Source organism: Macaca fascicularis, chromosome 14 (genome assembly GCF_037993035.2).
Source record: "Macaca fascicularis isolate 582-1 chromosome 14, T2T-MFA8v1.1".
NCBI classification, from domain to species: domain Eukaryota; kingdom Metazoa; phylum Chordata; class Mammalia; order Primates; family Cercopithecidae; genus Macaca; species Macaca fascicularis.
The window spans coordinates 38119831-38140436 of NC_088388.1; the positions used below are offsets into that span (position 1 = coordinate 38119831).

At 42.5% G+C, this 20606-nt stretch overlaps 1 protein-coding gene across 2 annotated transcripts in view; it reads left to right on the forward strand.

Annotated features, from left to right (window-relative positions):
- The first annotated feature begins 213 nt into the window (after positions 1-213).
- Positions 214-20606, forward strand: part of LGR4 (leucine rich repeat containing G protein-coupled receptor 4) — a 108548-nt gene continuing 88155 nt past the window's right edge. For both annotated transcript variants that reach the window (XM_045371631.2, XM_045371632.2), the window contains exon 1: positions 214-886. In XM_045371631.2, coding sequence (XP_045227566.1) covers positions 702-886 — 185 coding nt within the window. In that variant the 5' untranslated portion in view covers positions 214-701. The remainder of the gene's footprint in view (positions 887-20606) is intronic.

The window sequence follows — 20606 nt, forward strand, 5'->3', positions numbered from 1 at the left end:
GAACCACTACCACCACCACCACAACCACCACCACCTTGTCACTCACACCCGAGAAACACGCCCCTCTGGTCCTACTCTTGGCCAATGGCGGCTCTCTTCTCTGCATACTAATGAGCTCGAGACCTCCCCGGGCCAATGGCGCTCCGGGAGAAGGGGTAGTTTTGCATGTACCTAAGTGATTTGCATAAGCCAGCGGCCGGGGGCTTGGGAACCAGAGCGTGCAACCCTAGAAGGGAAAAGGACGGGAAGAGATTGATCCGCGGCGGGGAGAGAGCGAGTCAGAGTCTGGGTGTTTGTGCGAGAGCCGCGGCGGGGGCTGGGGCGAGTGGCCGGCATGGCTGAAGGCTGCGCTCTGCAACCTTGAAGAGCCGCTGCATTGGGAGGCCGGGGACAGGGAGGCGGGTGCGATGGCAGAGTGCGGCCCCCGCCGCTGCGCCGGGCCGGCCCTGCTGGCCTGAGCCGCCGGAGGAGCGGGGCTGCCTCTGCGCGTCCATGGAGCAGCGGGAAGGGCGAAACTCCGGAGCTCCGCGTCCCTGCGCCGCTGCGGCGGACTGCTGAAGGGGCCGAGCCTGCGCGGACCGCCGAGGAAGAGACCCCTGCCCCAGCCCGCAGGCCGGCTGCCCAGGGGCGGAGGGGGGCGTCGGAGGGCAGCGGAGCAAGCGGCGCCGCGGGAGAGGCCGGCGCGGGAGGCGGCCGCAGCAATGCCGGGCCCGCTGGGGCTGCTCTGCTTCCTCGCCCTGGGGCTGCTCGGCTCTGCCGGGCCCAGCGGCGCGGCGCCGCCTCTCTGCGCGGCGCCCTGCAGCTGCGACGGCGACCGTCGGGTGGACTGCTCCGGGAAGGGGCTGACGGCCGTGCCCGAGGGGCTCAGCGCCTTCACCCAAGCGCTGTGAGTGCGGGCGGCGGGGACGCGGGGGAGGGGGCCCAGCGGGGGGCGCCGCGGGGCGGAGCCAGGGGTCAGTCCCACCCCACCCCGCCCCGCCGCCGCCCGGGCCTGGGAAGGGGGTCCGCCGGTCACCTGCGTGCGGGCTGACTGGCACCCACTCCTGCGCCACGGGCTTTCCGCACTTTGCCAGTCCGTGTTCGAGCCAGCAGTAGCTTTCGTTCCCAGACTTTTTGGGCACAAGCACCCTCCCACCCCACCGCGCACACCCCCAACTCACAAGGGCATCTGGGGCCAAGGAGGAGGAAGGAATCTAAACACGCTTGCCCCGGACAGCCTGTCCACGCGACCTTCCCTTCTCTTGCGGGCCCTCGCTCAGCTAGCAGGAGTTCCGCCACCGGCGGGGCTGAGGGCGCCGAGAACTTGGCCTCAGTCTGCAGACTGAGGCACGTCTCGTGGGGAAGCACCTGGAGCCTCCTGGGTTCCAGCATGTGAGGAGAAGAAACACCTGTACCTCAGTCAGGGCGAATCTCCTTCCAATTTGGCCCCATCCAGGTAGTGCGTCCTGGCACCTACTTCCCCCCAGTTCCACTCGGGACTACCCCTCTAACGCCCAGGCTTCTGCAGCACGCAGGGGAGTCCGAGAAAACAAGGGAGAATTACAGGGTTCTCTTGGTGGAAATGATGTTACCCAACAAGGTCTTTTAAAGAAGGAATGCTGACTTGAGGTGCAGGATGTTGGAAGAGAAGCAAGTTCCGGAGCATATGCTCAACCCAGGCTGCAAGGTAGCAGCCGGTTTCTAATGCACCTTCACGCAACCAACAGATCTTTTCTTTTGAGCTGTCTGAGATCGAGAGACACTCAAATGTTTCAGACTTCCAAAATCTCCCTGTTCAAACGGGGACTTGAGAGCTTTAGATGTTCCCTTGAGAAAAGAAGAGGAATCTGAACTAGGTTGTGAGGTGGTGGCAAAGGCCACGGATAGAGGAGGAAGAGGGTGACTGAGGGCAGGGCTTGCGTGTTCTTATTGCTTCTTATGTTGCGTGGCCAGCTGAATGCTTAAATCAGGAGCAGTCAAAGAAACGTGTGAGAGAGGAAGGGCTCCTGAGGGGCCCTCGGGTAGACGGAATTTCCTTTTACCTATTGTGGAAGGGACCTCTTAGAAACAGAAAGTTTTAAAGGACCCTGTGAAGAAATCTTTATGCAGGCAGGAGCATTGCTGTATTTCCACGTCGGTGGTGGCAAAGGTGTTCTCCCTGCCCTCTCAGAATGGACTTTTAGTGAGCATCGAGACCTGTTGTCTTGGAACCTGTTTCATTCTTTCACCTTCAGCCTTCCCCTCCCCATTTGTTATTTTTCCTGTCTCAGGTTAGTTTTAGTTATGTATTTGAGGTCTTTTTTTTTTTTTTTCAGTATAGTGAAGTTTAACTTATATTGAAAAACAAAAGTTAACTTTGCGGTGAAGAGCATTTTGTTCACAAAGTTACATTAAGTGGGAAAGTTTGAGCAGGAATGAATTGAATCAAGAGAAAGAAGACCTGTGGAGAGGAAATGGGGCTAATTTTTCCCCAAGTTCTCTACAAACGTTTAGGGAATTTGTGCAGAAAGAAAGGTCCCTCTACCTGAACCTCTTGCAAGGCTCTGCATAGAACAGAAAAGCATGATTTTACTATTTTGACTAGTTGTAAAGACCTTGTTTAGCAGATTCCTCACATTTTAGTGAGTAGACTTGTCCTATAAGGAAAAGGGCTGTTTTACATTAGTATCTAAAACCACAAAGAAATAATCACATTTTTATGGGAACATACTCCTCTCTCCAAAGCATCTTCTGGTAGAACTCACTGAAGGTAGTGAAATGCTGTATCTTCAACTTTGGGCCTTAGATTAAGTTAGTGTTCATGGCTTAGGAAACAAAAATAATTGGTACCAGTCTAAATTGGAGTGCCTAAACTAGCATTATTTTAGCACTTTCTGAGCTTTGGTGCTGTGAAAATGTGTTTTATTTTCTTAGATTTGTGACCCATAGGTAGAGTGATCATACATTCTGGTGACTCCTTATTTCTCCCTACTACTCATTTCACCCTCAAAAATATATATAACCACCCTCTCTAAAAGGGTTTTCAAGAGCAGCATATTTGCGTTTTACTCATGGGGACACTAGCTCATTCAGTGATTCTCAAAAGCCATGTATGAAGCGAGGCCAGCGCTGCAGGTCTGCACACTCCAGTCGATCGTATATAGGACATGTTGTGATCAGCTAGGGTCTTTTTCCAAGTACTTCCAGTCTGTTCTCCCATCGCAGCTTTACTTAGCTACAGTTACACATCAGGAGACTAGTTCCGTGGTCTCTAAGCGTTTGTTCACCTATTCTTAATTTCTGGAGCATGTGAACCAAAAACCTCTGTAGTTATACAGAAAATTACAATCATGAAAGTAGAAGTTAAAAAGATGAGACTATAATTACTAATCAGAGTTCTTCATTTTCTTCTCATTGCTCAATGGCTTGTCCTGGAGTAGTGCTTTCACCTCCCCTGGGGACAGGGGTGGAGGGTGCATTCCACTTTAGAGATCCTGGGACTGACAGAGCAGTGATTTTATTTTACTCAACTTGGGGTCCCCAGAGCCTGGCATATAGGAGGCACTTAAAAATGCTGGAGTGAATAAATAAGGATGCAAGGCCACACTGAGAGCAGAACCATGGCATGGAATTCAGACACCATTCCTACAGGGGATTTTCAGATGCAACATTCTCAGCACTTTTAGCCTTTTGTCCAGATTTGAGAAGGTCCCAGAGAGAGAATACCTGCTTCTTCTCCTTGAGGCTCGTTGAAACTTGTTCAGTCTAACAGTGTCTATTTCCTGGTGAAAGCTGCTTTACCGGAGTCTGGGGACAGCGTCAGATGTAATCCTCAGTACTGTGAATGGGATTCCTGTGTTCACACCATTTGCTGCCCCTGTAGTGACTATTTATGTTTTTGAACGACAGTGTTCAATCTTGTGTCACAATGGACTGACCTGTCACAATTCACCCTGAAGAGTGTTCAAGGCCGTAATCTTACTAATATTAAAATTCCAAAGTTTAATCAGAAGGATTCAAGGTTATTACCGTATTTGTGGTAATAACTCAATCACCTACATTCCAAGATTGGGAGAAAGAGATGAAGTCATGGGGAGGGGAATGTGTATGTGAGTCCTCTCATTTGTGTGTTATTGCTATGGTGTTTGAGAAACGTAGACCTTGAGCACAAATTTGCACGTCCTAGGTTATGTTTGGCATATAGTTTTAAGATTAGCAAGGCTATTTCTGTGACTTCGTGAAGAAAGTGGTGGACCTGAGTACTTGATCACAGCCTTACTATGCCACTGAATAATTGTATGGCCTTGGGCAAGTCATTCACTTTTATTTCTTTTTTTTTTGTGACAATTTCCTCATCTGAAAAATGAAGCAATTCACTGACAATTTCCTCATCTGAAAAGTGAAGCAATTGGATTCACTTGATCACCTCTAAGGCTGCTGCTTACTTCCAGAAGTTTTATGACTTTATATTTTTTATGCAATTTTAGGATGGCAAGGTGACAATAAGGTTATGATCCTCTCATAAAAGTATCCCAGGAGTAGCAGAATATCCTTTTAGTTGAACTCACACGAACCTGTTTATTACTTGGAGGAGTTCTTTGTGTTTAGAAGTGTGTGTTAGGAAATTTGCCATGGAGACTTGTTGCAGAATGCATGACTAGCTAAGGCACTCTGCTAGGGTAGAATAGCCTTGGTTGTTTCCTGTGGGTAGGCTTAACACTTGGAAAAGAAAATCACTCTGTTTCAGTAATTTGGATACTGTACAAAAAGTTACTCAACATCTTCACTTCCATATAATTAGTCATAATCTCTCAAACCTTCACAGTATGTATCCTGTACATGAGCAGGTTGTCCAGCTTTTTATATAGAATTGAGTTACCTGAAGGGCTTTAGAGTGTTTTTAAAGAATCTCCTTTTGCAAAGATCATCTCAGATTCTTCCCTAAGGTGTATTTTTTTTTTCACTATTCCAAGCACCTTTCTTCTTTTACTAATACCATTTGAAAGTATTTTTTTAAACATATTTTCTGATATCTACTGTATATTCTCTGGCAGGTCTGGTTAGTAATCAGTGGCTACATGTTTGTATTTATTGATGGTAGAGTTTTGTCATCTTTTGATTTCTGAATTACAGAAATCAATTGTTGGCTTAGTTTGTGTTGTGTGTCTTTCTAGAGATGCGTTAGTTTATTTATATACAAGTGAACTTTGTTCAAAACAAGAACGATATATGAATATCTTTAAGTATAGGTCCTTTATTTTCTGAACTAGTGAACCATGGATTCTCTTTAAATATAAGCGAGGAAAAAATATTCTGCCAGGCATAGGGAGAGCTGGGTTCCAGATCTGTCAATAATTCACAGGAGTGACCTTGAATGAATCACATGCTTAACCCTTCAGGACCTTATTTTCCTCATCTGTAAAACAAGCCAACAACTCTCACTGCCAAAAGTTTTTTTGTTGTTGTTCTCTATTTAATTAAATTAATTAATTAATTAATTTTTTGAGATGGACTCTTGCTCTGTTGACCAGGCTGGAGTGCAGTGGCACGACCTCGGCTCACTGCAACCTCCGCCTCCCAGGTTCAAGCAATTCTCTGCCTCAGCCTCCCAAGTAGCTGGGATTACAGCCACCTGCCACCACACCTGGCTAATTTTTTTTGTGTCTTTAGTAGAGTCGGGGTTTTACCATCTTGACCAGGCTGGTCTTGAATTCCTGACCTTGTGATCCACCGGCCTCGGCCTCCCAAAGTGCTGGGATTACAGGTATGAGCCATCATGCCCGACCTTAATTTGATGTTTATACATTCTTTGGGTCCTCTGTATTGTCTTAAGTGAAGTATAGGTGTCTAAATTGTAGACTGTCTCACCTACCCAGGAGACTCCTCCAGTTGTCCAGTTCACCTGAAACATTTCCACTGAATGGGGAACTCATGCCTCACAGGCAAAAGTGTACTGGATATGACCTGAGCAATTCTTAAGACTTGAGGCCAGGCGTGGTGGTTCACGCCTGTAATCCCAACACTTTGGGAGGCCAAAGTGTGTAGATCCCTTGAAGTCAGGAGTTCAAGACCAGCCTGGCCAACATGGTGAAACCCGTGTCTACTTAAAATTTTAAAAGTTAGCTAGGCATGGTGGTGCACGCCTGTGGTCCCAGCTACTTGGGAGGCTGAGGCAGGAGAATCTCTTGAACCCAGGAGGCAGAGGTTGCAGTGAACCGAGATTGTGCCACTGCACTCCAGCCTGGGCAACAGAGCGAGACTCCTCTCAAGAAAAAAAAAAAAAAGAGAGACATGAACCAGTAATTCCCTCACTTAGGGGTCCTTAAGGCTTATAGTAACCAATAATGTTTTATAATTTCCAGTCAAACTAAATGCTGTGCCGGTTATGGTATCATAAGTGATTTTTAATGTCCAGGCCCTTGGCTCTTAACATTAGGATTGTAAGGTAACATTTGACAACTTAATCTCTTAGGAAAGATCAAAGTTCTGTATTAGTAGGTGGATCCAGGCAAGTTTAGGCATATTCTTGGCCTCTGTCTCTGTCAAGTCTATCTGTCAGCTTCTTATTTTAGTCATCTTTATAATAATGGAAAGTACTGGCAGCTTGCAAGTTTGGAGTTTAGTTTCTGGTCTCCTTGATGGTGCCTTTTATTCTCATTCTTCTAATCAATAAATAATGGACATTTGACTAGATGATGGCTAACGCCTCTCTCTTTGCTTTGAATTTCTGTGAATCTGAGTAGAATATTAAGTAAAGTTGTAAGAATCGTTTAGTAATTCATGGAAATATTTTTAAGACTGTCTCCCACCTTTTCTCTATTAAAAAATGATAACTATCTTTAAAAGTACAGTATTTGTTGATATACTTGGGTTAAAAGTTAAAACCCTGCAAAATGTGCCTTTAACTCTGAAAAATAAAAGTAATGTAACTTAGAGTATTCTTTATAAGACAGCTTTGCTCTTTTAATGTTTTAAACTTGATCTCAAGGTTTTGGATTGAGAAATATGTTACCCAGCTTGCTATTTAACCACCGTGTGCGGCCTTCAAGTTGTTGGCAAGGTTAAAGCTTGTTTTCCTATATATAAAAGAATATGGATGACTTTTTTCTTTTTTCCCCCAACTTTGTTCGGTGAAGTGTGGTTTTTTAAAAGCTTGATTGAAGATGATAAAATGCTGTAATTGTAAATCCTGTCGGTGAAAAAAAAAAAAATCTAGGACATTTAGCAAATCAGTACTCTTACACAATGGCTAATTTGTCTGCCTCTCTTGACATTTCTTTTGTGCCTTTCAGCACCTGATGGTCACACTGTATGCTAGGTGTCAACTCTATTGTCTACAATTGGGTGAGTTAAAAATTGAGTTTAGAAATCAGTCTTAGCATGAGACAGATCATGATTTTTAGCTCATGTACAGTTAATAACTTCTCAATTTTCCAAAGACTAACAAGTTAGTATTCAAACACCTCTTTTAAATTGCAAGATGTAATTGTGTGGTAGTATACTCTCAGTTCACTCACACATAGACAAATATTTGTTATTAAACTTGGTGTATGGCTGAGTTATTTTTAGCAAGATTTTTAAAGCATACTAAAATATTCTGTGTCGTGTCCAGGCAATTAAAACTCTGAATAATTGGGTTGGTTGATTTTAATGTCTAAAATGTGTTTTTTATACCATTACGTATTTTAATTGTCAAAAAAGCTCACCAGCCTGGTCTTTCCCCAACCACAAGATTTGGCATTATGCACCTCTTATTTTAGATGCAAGTGACCGAGGTTCAGTAATACCCTTGTAATAGTCCAGGTCCCAGAAATGAATATTTAAAAAATATATACTTCGGCCGGGCACGGTGGCTCAAGCCTGTAATCCCAGCACTTTGGGAGGTCGAGACGGGCGGATCACGAGTTCAGGAGATCGAGACCATCCTGGCTAACACGGTGAAACCCCGTCTCTACTAAAATACAAAAAAAAATTAGCCGGGCGAGGTGGCGGGTGCCTGTACTCCCAGCTACTCGGGAGGCTGAGGCAGGAGAATGGCGTGAACTCGGGAGGCGGAGCTTGCAGTGAGCTGAGATCCGGCTACTGCACTCCAGCCTGGGCAACAGAGCCAGACTCCGTCTCAAAAAAAAAAATAAAATAAATAAAAATAAATAAATAATATATACTTCTTAGCTTTCTGTCATGAAAGATCTTATGGGTAAGGCATTGAACCACCCTCCTGTGGCAACATGTTGGTACATAAGTATATAAGCATATCCTTGTAAGGAAATGTAAACCATAGATATTTTGGGAGGCAGCTGGGCCAAGATTGGGTATACGTTTAGATCCCAGGCTGGCCTGCTGTTTGTGCTAGTGAGAAAATGTGCAGAGGAAGCATATTTAATATGTTACAAGACATTTAGTGGTTCTTTATTCTTTATATTTAATTTGTAATTAAGTATTCTGAATCAAGATAAGCCTTTTTAAAAGGCCATGTAAACCCCTTTAGCTGGTTGTATTTTCTAGATTTACACTAAGAGAATGTAGTTTTTTTTTTTTCAAAGTTTTAAAAACAAAATTGACCCTTGAAAGAGTGAAAATCTCATTGTACCCTGGCAGCAAAGTATTTTTGGTATTTGAATCAGGATGTAGAACCCGATATCCAGAAAAAATAACAAGTTAGATTCTCTCTATCCCCTTATATTTTTAAAGTTCTATTTGGGGAAATTTTTCTTCCCAAGAAGAGTGACATAAATTTGGCAGGGAGATAGCTCCTTACCTTGGAGCTGTAATAGGCATAGCTAAGGAATGTGCCTGAGATTGCTTCAGGTCGCACTTCTCCACTCCCCTCAGGCTTTGAGGTTCCTTGTGTAGCTCTTAGTGTAAACAGCAGAGTCATTTAGTACAAGTGGTGACATCAAAACTCCCCTAAAGAGCTTTATTAGAGCTGTTTTCATGTGAGGGGTGATGAATTTTATAATTCTCACTCTTCAAGTGTCTGGTTTTGAAGTTGCTGAATGGGAGGTGTGTTTGCAAACTGGCAATCTCTTCTCTGAAACTCTAGGGAGTAAGGCGTGGGCTATACCATGGCTAACTTCCTGGTTTTTCCCATTTCCGTAAGGGATCAGCTTTATGTTTAGAAGCCCTTGAAGAAACCATAAGGGTCATATATGAAGGGCTTGGCAGACCAGATATTTTCAGGAGGGAGGAAACTCATGGTTGCCACTCCATTCTAGATTATCAGCCTTCTTCTGTGTGCAAACCATCTCAGAGAGCTGGATTTTTGCAGAATAATTCTCCAGAGAAGGAGAGAACACTCTTGAGTAACTCAACAGGAACTCTTAGGCTAGCCTATCAACTCTTTTCTGTAGTAGGGGAGAGAAAGCAGATATGTTAACTGTGGACCTTCAGATTTCAGTTCGTGGAAACTGTTCATGTGCTCTTCAGCCTTCTGTTTTAGATACTAAATTAATCCAGTCTTTGCATATTTTAAATGTGATAATTGCTCTTTAGTTGCCCTTCAGGATCTCCTTCTCTCACACAAGTTGAAGTGTACACAGAATTCTTACGTAATTTAATCTGAGTTCATGAGAAGGGAATATTAAATGAATTTAATACATTTCAAATATCTTTCTGTCCTGTTTTTGTTTTGTTTTGTTTTGAGGTGGAGTTTCATTCTTGTTGCCCAGGCTGGAGTGCAGTGGCACGATCTCAGTTCACTGCAACCTCCGCCTCCTGGGTTTAAGTGATTCTCCAGCCTCAGCCTCCCAAGTAGCTGGGATTACAGGCACCTGATACCACACTTGACTGGTTTTTGTATTTTTAGTAGAGACAGGGTTTCACCATGTTGGCCAGGCTGCTCTCGAACTCCTGAGCTCAGGTGATCTGCCCGCCTCAGCCTCCCAAAGTGCTGGGATTACAGGTGTGAGCCACTGCGCCCAGCCAAGTGTCATGTTTTAAATATTCTACATTATAGGTTTATTAACTGATATTTAGCAGTTTATCATAATCTCGGTTTTCATCCCTTCTCTGCTATTTCTGCTATTTATTTCATTTGATTAATTTTTAAACATCTTAATGTTTTTCTACAAAGAAAAATTTTCTGGTTGGCCTTCCATTCTCCAAGTTCATTTTGAGTCCATGGTCATGTCATCTAGCTTTTTAAGTTACTATCAACTCCCCATTCTTTTTATTTTTGAGACAGGATCTCACTGTGTCACCCAGGCTGAAGTGCAGTGGTGCAGTCACGGCTCACTGCAGCCTTGACCTCCCAGGCTAAGGGCATCCTCGTACCTCAGTCTCCGAAGTAGCTGGGACTACAGGTGAGCGCCACCTTGCCTGGCTAAGTTTTGTATTTTTTTTTTCCTTTTTTAGAGACAGGGTCTCACCATGTTGCCCAGGCTGGTCTCCAACTCCTGGGCTCAAGTGATCTGACTGCCTTGGCCTCCCAAAATGCTGGGATTACAGGTGTGAGCCACTGTGCCAGACCCTCAGGCTTCTTTTATAGGCGTATTTTTATGAATAGATTTTCCAAAACGTTTTTTTTTCTTTTTTCTTTTCTTTCTTTCTTTCTTTTTTTTTTTTTTTGAGGAGTCTGAAACAGGACATGAAGACCTCTGAGTTCAGAAAGGCATTGTAGAGCTTGGGCAAGTCACTTAACCACTTTGGACTTAGCATTTCCCTTGTGCAAGAAGAGGGAGCTTGCATTATCTTTAGGGTTGCACCAAGGAAACGCTTCAGCATGACTTTTTTTTTTTTTGAGACAGAGTCTTGCTCAGTCACCGGGCTGGAGTGCAGTGGCGCCATCTTGGCCCACTGCAAGCTCCACCTCCCGGGTTTTACACCATTCTCCTGCCTCAGCCTCCCGAGTAGCTGGGACTACAGGCGCCCGCCACCACGCCCAGCTAATTTTTTGTATTTTTAGTAGAGACGGGGTTTCACCATGTTAGCCAGGATGGTCTCGATCTCTTGACCTCGTGATCCGCCCATCTCGGCCTCCCAAAGTGCTGGGATTACGGGCGTGAGCAACCACACCTGGCCGCAGCATGACTTTTTTGAGTGACACCGAGTGAAAACTCAATTTGTTATCATTTCTTGTGGGAGTGACTAAGCCGTTTTGTGTGTGTGTGTTATAACAGTGACTTAAAATTCTAACCCTGTTTCTTTGGTTCTTTGAATATATATCAGGTTCAAAGCCCATAGACTTCACAGGTGAGCCACTGTGCTAATGGAAAAAGGCTACTCATCTGGTAGATTTTTCGTGCAAAAATCCATAAAGACCCTGTTAGAGAAACAGTAGTACATCTGATTTTATAAAGATACCTTCTTGTAGATGGTGCTACTTCCCTCTAACAGGAAAGCCTTATGGAGGAGAGGTACGGTTTATCTGGAGGAGGGAGCTCAAGGGAAATCTTACATTTTTTGCCTGGGTCTCTGTGACTTGTTGCTGCTTTCCTGAGACGGCTGGTCAAGTAGAAAGTGCTGTCCTAACAGGCGAATGTAGGGTTTCTCTTCAGAGCAAATGGGTGTGTGATAGCCCATCCTTTAAAGACAGTGTCAAAGTGATCTGTAGATACTGACTTTCTACTTCCAGACTTTGTGACAATGAGGACTTTCATTAAAAATCCTAACTCAGTGGCTGGGGGCGGTGGTTCACGCCTGTAATCCCAGCACTTTGGGAGCCGAGGCGGGTGGATTACCTGAGGTCAGGCGTTCAAGACCAGCCAGGCCAATGTGGTGAAACCCTGTCTCTACTAAAAATACAGAAAAGAAGTTAGCTTGGCATGGCAACGGGCGCCTGTAGTCCCAGCTACTTGGGAGACCGAGGCAGGAGAATTGCTTGAATTCCGGAGGCGGAGGTTGCAGTGAGCCAAGATCCAGTCTGGACGACAGAGAGATTCTATCTCAAAAAAAAAAAAAAAAAAAATTCCCAACTCAGTCTTTGGGAACCTTCATGCCAATGAGAGCCCATTGTAGTTTTTCAGATCACTTTCTTTCTTTCCATGTGGACGTAAGGAGCACGGGTGTCCAATCTTTTGGCTTCCCTGGGCCACACTGGAAGAAAAATTGTCTTTGGCCACACATAAAATATACTAACAGTAACGATAGTTGATGAGCTAAAAAAAAAAAAAAAAAAAAAAAAAAAAAAAAAGTGCAGAAAAATCTCATAATGTTTTTAGAAAGTTTATGAATTTGTGTTGTGCTGCATTCAAAGCTGTCCTAGGCTGCATGTGGCCTGTGGACTGTGGGTTGGACAAGCTTGATGTAGAAGGTGGGTAAGATTTACTTATCATGGACAATTTGGCTGCATTCTTATTTTTCACATCACTTTGTTCTAGAAATATGCAGATTACAAAAGAACTTTTTAAGTATTTTGAAAGTATTTCTTTTACGATTTTTTTTTTTTTTTTTTTTTGAGACGGAGTCTCGCTCTGCCGCCCAGGCTGGAGTGCAGTGGCCGGATCTCAGCTCACTGCAAGCTCCGCCTCCCGGGTTCCCGCCATTCTCCTGCCTCAGCCTCCCGAGTAGCTGGGACTACAGGCGCCCGCCACCGCGCCCGGCTAGTTTTTTGTATTTTTTAGTAGAGACGGGGTTTCACTGTGTTAGCCAGGATGGTCTCGATCTCCTGACCTCGTGATCCGCCCGTCTCGGCCTCCCAAAGTGCTGGGATTACAGGCTTGAGCCACCGCGCCCGGCCTTTCTTTTACGATTTTACTGGTTATTGGATACCTGTGTGTTTTTTATTTTTATTTTTTTAATTTATGGAGATATGTTCTCATTTTGCTGTCCAGGTTGGCCTCGAACTCCTGGCCTCAAACGATCCTCTTGCCTCAGCCTCTGAAAGTGCTGGGTTTACAGGTGTCAGCCAGCGTGCTCCTATTTTTTTTTTTTTTTTTTTATATTTGCAATTAATGCTTGGTTTTGTGGCTAAAGAAAAGCTTATTATCTTAAAAGTAAATTTAAAACTAAAATCCTTTCTTTAAAGTATTACATATTTTTAAAAAGTTATCTGACATTCTTAAGCACAGTTAAATCTTTCTCAGAAACTTTAAAAACTTTTCTGACTTTTGATTCAGACCTGATTTGAACATGAATTATAAAGCCAGAATAGTAGCTAACATATGCAGTAGCACTCACAACCTATTTAGATTGGCTGAGTGTTTCAAATACAGTTGTGCATTTTCTACCCTGGGTCTCTTTCTTAAAAAAAAAAAAAAAAAATGTTTGAGATGTTTTTCCCATTACCATCTTGACATCTGCCTGGTTACACATGAATAGCTTGACCCAGTCCCTCAGCAGGGAGACTACCGTGGCCTTGCTTTCAATAGCCATGTCACTGACAAAGAAAACATATGGAATATTTCATTCCAATCCTTCACACACAGAGTCTGGGGCTGTGAGGGCATGCAGCAGAATGCTTCATACTTTATGGTAGGTTGGCAAATCTGTGCACAAACCACAGGCTCTGCTGTTAGTAATCAAACTGTGTTTTCCAGAGCCTCATTATATTCTGTGGAAAGAAAATCCCTTGTTTTGGATAAATCAATTTCTAATATCAATTTGAATTAACTTAGGATGGCCTGCTTCCATAATGGGTTTTCTGCCTAATCATGTATTTCACCAAAGGGCATTTGGGTATTGCTGTCCCACATTTGATATGTGGTGTGTGTTGGGATCACAGATGCTTGAATTCCCAGTAGGATAGACCTTGAAGACTGCCTGCCTTTATGTTTATCTTCTTGTCAGTCCACAGAAAGAGATCAATTGATCATTGTCCTGCTAGCCAAACACTGCTGCAATGACCTTTAAAAGTTTCTGTTGCATATAGTACTAGCCTTCTACTTGGGGGCTCGATTTCAGCTCAGCTAGCATTGAGGACTTTTGTCTGTGGCATCTAAATCTATAGTACTGAGGCTCATCAGCAGGTGTGATAGGAGATGGTCAAGAACATAAAATTGAAGAGTAAGTTAATTCCTGTCTTTCTCAGCTCTTATTCTTTTGTTTGAGACGGAGTCTTGTTCTGTTGCCCAGGCTTAAGCATAGTGGCACCATCTCGGCTTACTGCAGCCTCTGCCTCCCAGTTCAAGTGATTCTCGTGCTTCAGCCTCTCGAGTAGCTGGGACCACAGGCACATGTCACCATGCTTGGCTGATTTTTATTTTTTTTAGTAGAGATGGGGTTTCACTATGTTGGCCCCGCTGGTCTCGAACTCCTGACCTCAGGTAATCCACCTGCCTTGGCCTCTCAAAGTACTGGGATTACAGGAGTGAGCCATTGCACTCAGCCTCTCAGCACTTATTCTGTGTTAAAAGAATTTGCCAGCCAGGCACTGTGGCTCATGCCTGTAATCTCAGCACTTTGGGAGGCCGAGGTGGGTGGATCATGAGATCCGGAGTTTGAGACCAGCCTGGCCAAGATAGTGAAACCCCGTCTTTACTAAAAATACAAAAATTTGGTGGGTGCGGTGGTGGGTGCCTGTAATCCCAGCTATTTGGGAGGATGAGGCAGGAGAATCACTTGAACCCAGGAGGTGGAGGTTGCAGTGAGCCGAGATCGCGCCAGTGCACTCTAGCCAGCGTGACAGCAAAACTGTCTCAAAAAAAAAAAAAAAAAAAAGAATTTGCCCTTCACACCATCCTGGCTGAGGTGGCATTCCAGAAGTAGGAAAAAACGCCCCCTGTGACATCCAAGGATAAGAAGATTTATGATGTTGGCAGAGGAAGTAATGACATCCATTTCATCAGGGTCCTTCCCAACCCTCAAGTTACTCCAGCCTGAATTTCTAGTTTCATTGTTTTTCAGACATGTAGACTGGTTTTGACAGAAGTTGATGATTTATCTAAAAGGCAGTGAGCTCTCATTGATTATTTTATCCCTGATATAGCCAAATATTTAAATTTATATAGACATCTCTTCTAGAAGTTATTTCTGATGGTTCTTGGTATCATTACTGAACATAAGCTGAATAACAATATGCTAATAGAAATGATTGGCCTTCACGTTTTCTCATAAGAGTGATTCCTTTTGTAGTTCTTGATTATAATAGATTTCCTTTAAATTTATTGGCTCTTTTAAGGTTAAATTTTTAAAAGTTTCTGTTTTATGGTTCTTCATAAATGAATCTATTTGTGGTTCCCTTTTTATTTATTGCCTCCGTATTTTTATCCTAAAATAAATGGTTAATCTTAGATGTTCCATCTTCCTTACTTTGACTGCTTCCTTGACTTTCAAAACTATAAATTAAAGGCCTGGCATGGTAGCTCACACTTGTAGTCCCAGCACTTTGGGAGGCCGCGGTGGGTGGATCACCTGACATCAGGAGTTTGAGACCAGCCTGGCCAACATGGTGAAACCCCATCTCTACTAAAAACACAAAAATTAGCCGGGCATAGTGGCAGGCGCCTATAGTCCTAGCTACTTGGAGGCTGAGACAGGAGAATTGCTTGAACCCAGGAGGCAGAGGTTGTAGTGAGCTGAGATCGTGCCGTTGCATTCCAGCCTGGGTAAAAAGAGCGAAATTCCATCTCAAAAAAAAAAAAAAAAAAATTAAAAAAACAAAACTATGAATTCATAGAGAAAACTTCCCCAAGCTCCTCAATTTTAAAATGCCTCCTTTTTAGTGTTCAGTTCTGTGAGTTTCAAAATGTATACAGTCATATGACCACAGTCACTGTGAATATATAGAGCATTTCTTCACTAGCTGAATTTCCATGCCTCTCTGTAGTTATCTCCTCTCTTCACCTCCAACCTCTGACAACTGCTGAACTGTTTTCTACCTTGGTTTCCTCACTTTATGTAGTTTTGCCTTTATTAGGATGCCATAAAAATGTAATAGAACAATGTAGCCTTTTGTGTCTGGCCTCTTTTACTCACCGTACTGCATTTGAGATTGTAACATGTTGTTACATATATTAATATGTAATACTCACTTTCTTTTCTTTTTCTTCTTTTTCTTTTTGAGATAGGGACTTGCTTTGTTGCCCAAGCTGGAGCACGTAGCATGATCACAGCTCACTGCAGCCTCTAACTCCTGGGCTCAAGCAGTCCTCCTACCTCAGCCATCCAAATAGTTGGGACTACAGGCATGTGCCACCATGCCTGCCTGATTTTTTTATTTTTTTGCAGAGATGGGGTCTTGCTGTTTTTCCCAGACTAGTCTTGAACTCCTGGCCCCAAATGAGCCTCCTGCCCTGGCTCCCAAAGTGCTGGGATTACAGGTGTGAGCCACTGTGCCTGGCTAGTACTCATTTTCATTGCTAAGGAGTGTTCCATTGTATACATATACTATAATTTGTTTCTCCATTCGCCGGTTGAGGGACATTTGCCCTATTTCTAGATTTTTGGCAATTATAAATAAAGCTACCGTAAATATTCACATAGAGGTTTTTGTACGAACTTAGGTTTTTATTTCATTTGCGTAAATACTAGAGTGAGATCCTGGGTCATATGCTAAATGTATGTTTATTAGAAAATCTCAATTTTAATGTCTTGGACTGTGGTGAGGTTTGTTATCACCAATTCCTTATAGTCACAATATATTGTTAGCATGGTGTGTAGTATTAGCAAAAGCTGTTAAAAACTGATTTTGTTTAAATGTCTGCTTTCTTTTTTTAAGTTCTTTAAACTCTTCTAAACTGAGAATGTCTGCTTTTAAAATAATTCTTAGCTTGCTTTATGATACCTAGCAGTTACTATAATACCCGCCAGAGACTCCTGTAGAAATTACCCTAACGTGAAGCATTTTGCTTACAGTGAAAAAAGTTTGAATTATTAATATATTCATATTTGGAATGTCTGATTTTTTTAAAAACGGAAATTTAATGAAGAATTGCAGGGCCTATTATGCATCTTACATGTGCTAATGGGAATTTCCACAGTAACCATCTTGGTCCATGGCAGGATTCCCATTTTGTCACTGAGCAAACTGGGATTTAAAAGGATTAGGTAACTTGGTCAAATATCCCACAGTTAGTGGATGGTAGTTTGTGAAGCTCAGGTGTTCCATATTTAAGTTTGTTCATCCCTGTAGTTTGCTTAGATATTTGACAATTTATCAGAAGAGGAAAAGGTGAAATGAGAAACAAAATGGTGAGAAGCTACAGGTTATTACAGGAAAAAAAAAAATAAGAACAGAAAAAAATGTGCATCCAAAAAGCACACACACATCTGTATGTCTGTATACACTGGGAGACTATGACTTGATTTAGATTCAAAATCTATTGTGTAAAATGAAGTTATCTGTTATTCGTAGCAGAACTTTAAAAAAGTATCTCTAACTTAGTCTTTTTGCTTTTTATACATACTTGTTTAAAAACTTTCACATCATTTCCCATGTTAATAGTGTTTTTTTGTGTGTGTCTGGAAAGTATCAGTCATATGCTTTTTGACTTGCTTTTTCTTTCTTGCATGAACTTCACTTACATGGTATATGAGGATCAGATCTGTTAGTGGACTCACTGTTCTGTTTCTAAAGAAGCAAATTTCTGAATATGCTGCTTTAAACCAAAACCTTGCAGTCGATTAAAAAGCAAAATGTGCAGTATGATGGTTTCCATATAGCTGCCCCCATTCACTCACTGGAATTTCCTGCCTCTCCTGTTGAAGATGTTTTTATAGGGAAGTCAGCATAAAAGTGAATCACCCATGAGCCTTTTTTTCCCCCAAGGCATTCATTTAGTCAACTTGGTATTAATTTAGTTGGTACTCTTTCATTGACTCGAACACCGTGTGTGTTGATGGTGTGAGCTGATGTTTATTAAGCTGTTAATGTTTTACAGACTTGATGGGTTTCCATTTGGATCTGTGTGCTCTTTCCTTTAGCAGCAGGGCTATTATTCATGATTGAATCTGTGGCCACAGTTTTAATTTTGAATGTACTAGTGATAGCCAGCCTCATCCTAAACAGTCATTTGCTTGGTGATTCTAAAGGTTGTCTTCTTCCCCTGGAAGCATTTTTCTTTCTCATTTCACTTATGTTGCATTCTTATGAAGAGCTCTCCGGTCTGTCCTGCCATTCAGATAATATCATCACCATCCTCTTGTTATTAACTTAGATGCTCATAATAATGTTATTGAGTGCCAGGTACTAAGGGAAATGCTTAACACATATTATCTATTTAAGCCTCCCAATAGGCCTCTAAAGCAATGCTGTTATTATTCTCCCCATTTTAGAGATGGAAAAACCATGGCAAGTGAGGACTTACTACCACTAGTAATGAGAGGTTTTGCAGGCAGGGTGTTGGATCTTGCTTTTATAGACTAGGGTTATTTGGTTGAGTGGGTTGTATAACAGTGTCTTTCAGTGCTCTTCCTAAATGTAGGCGTTCATCCATTGTACATGTCTTAGGTATCGTAAACTTCTCATTATGTAGATGGGGAATTAATTCTGGAGAGGTTTTGTTTTGTTCTGTGCTTGAAGTGTTCTCAGCTCCTTAGAATGTAGATTTGGAAAGGATCTAGTCATCTAGTGCAGTGGAGCTAAAACTCTTGTGTATTATGGTCCACCCATCAAAAAGGCTATGTCGTTCCATGGGGAAAGCAAAAAATCAATTTCTTCCAATGGCGTATATTTGTTTATAGACATGGTAGTTATTATTTGCTAAACTTTTCAGCCACGTAAATCGTAACACCAAATTCTCCTGTTGATTTTTGTTTTTAGACTTTTCCTCCCTTCTCAGTATACTTCTGTTAGGAGCTGGCAGTTGCTCTGGCCCAAATTCCCCATTTAATGGGGGAGAAATTCAGTTACATTTAGTTGTACAACATGACCAGAAACATTTATAGTGCTCCAGGGTATGTTAAAAATGAAACACCCCATCTCTACAAAAAATAAATTAGCCTGGCATGGTGGCACACACTTGTAGTCTCAGCTACTCAGAAGGCTGAGGCAGGAGGATCACTTAGAGACCAGGAATTTGAGGCTGCAGGGAACTATGATGTTGTCCCTGCACTCCAGCCTGGGCGACAAAGTGAGACTTGGAAAAAAAAAAAAAGAAAGAAAGAAAAACAAGGCAAGTGGAAGAGCATTATCAGAAGAGATGGTCCTTTGACTGTGTTAATCTTTAACATTTAATTTAATATTAACATTTAGTGAGACTTTTGACTTGTATTGCTGTGGCTTGTGTCTGTTGGATGACAATATAAAATTTCCTGTGTGTCTTCCTTGTCTTCCCAGTTTTCCATGGGCTCGGTACTTTGTTGAAATTGTTGGAGATAATTTGTGGAGGTAAATAAAAATGTTTAATGCAAATAATTTTACTTTTTTTTTTTGAGACAGAGTCTTGCTCTGTCATCCAGGCTAGGGTGCAGTGGCACGATCTCGGCTCACTGCAACCACTACCTCGCTGGTTCAAGCAATTCCCCTGCCTCAGCCCCCTGAGTAGCTGGGATTACAGGTGCACACCACCACATCAGGCTAAGTTTTAGTATTTTTAGTGGAGACGGGGTTTCACCATGTTGGCCAGACTGGTCTCGAACTCCTGACCTCAGGCAATCTATCTGCCTTGGCCTCCCAAAGTTCTGGGATTACAGGCATGAGCCACCATGCCCAGCCAATAATTTTATTTATTCAAACTATTCTTTGAGAGCTACAAATATTTGTATAATGGTTCATGGAATTGTCAGCCCAAAAGTATCTGTGACAGATCTCAGTCAATTTAGAAAGTTGATTTTGCCAAGGCTAAGGACTTGCCCATGACACAGCCACAGGCAGTCTTGAAGATGTGGTTGGGGTACAGCTTGCTTTTATACTTTTTAGGGAGATGTAATATATCAATCAATACCTGTAAGATGTACATGGGTTTGACCTGGAAAGGCGGGACAACTTGAAGCCAGGGAACTTCCAGGTTATAGTTAGATTTAAAAATTTTCTGATTGGCAGTTGGCTGAAAGAGTTTAGTTATTATCTAAACGCCTGGAATCAAGAGAAAGGAATGTCCAGGTTTCAATGATAAGGGTTGTGGAGACCAAAGTTTTATCATGCAGATGAAGTCTCCAGGTAGCAGGCTTCTAAGAGAATAGATTGTATTATAAATGTTTCGTATAAGTCTTCAGGTCTGTGTTGATGCTCATGCTGGTTGACTCTTACTGAATTCCAAAAAGGTGTATGTAGGATATAATGAGGCATGTCCAACTTCCCCTTCCCATCATGGTCTGAACTAGTTTTTCAGGTTAACTTTGGAATGCCTTTGGCCAAGAGGAGGGTTCCATTCAGAAGGTTGGGGCCCTTAGAATTTTATTTTTGGTTTACAGAATCAGTACTCTTTCAACTTTAAAGTAATAATTACTGAGATAATAAGTTGGAACTTTAAAAATTAATTTGTTCAACATTTGTTTATTAAGTGTCTGATGTGTTAGGGACTGTTTTTGGTCCTGGGGACACAGAATTGAACAATATCTGACGCCATCCTTGCACTGCTATAACTTACCTGGTGGGGGGGTGGAGCGGGGAGTTTTGGTAGACAGTAAATAAGCACAATGAATATAAAAGGTCAGGTAATATTAAATACTGTCAAGGAGAATAAAACAAGATGAAGGTGGTTTGCTGTTAAAGTAGGGTAGTCAGGGAAGGCTGCAATGAAATTTAGATATTAAGATAATTAGTCAATATCTATCAGAATATGAATCCATCTTAAGCAATGGCAAAACAAAGTTTAAAAAGTTCCTCCTGG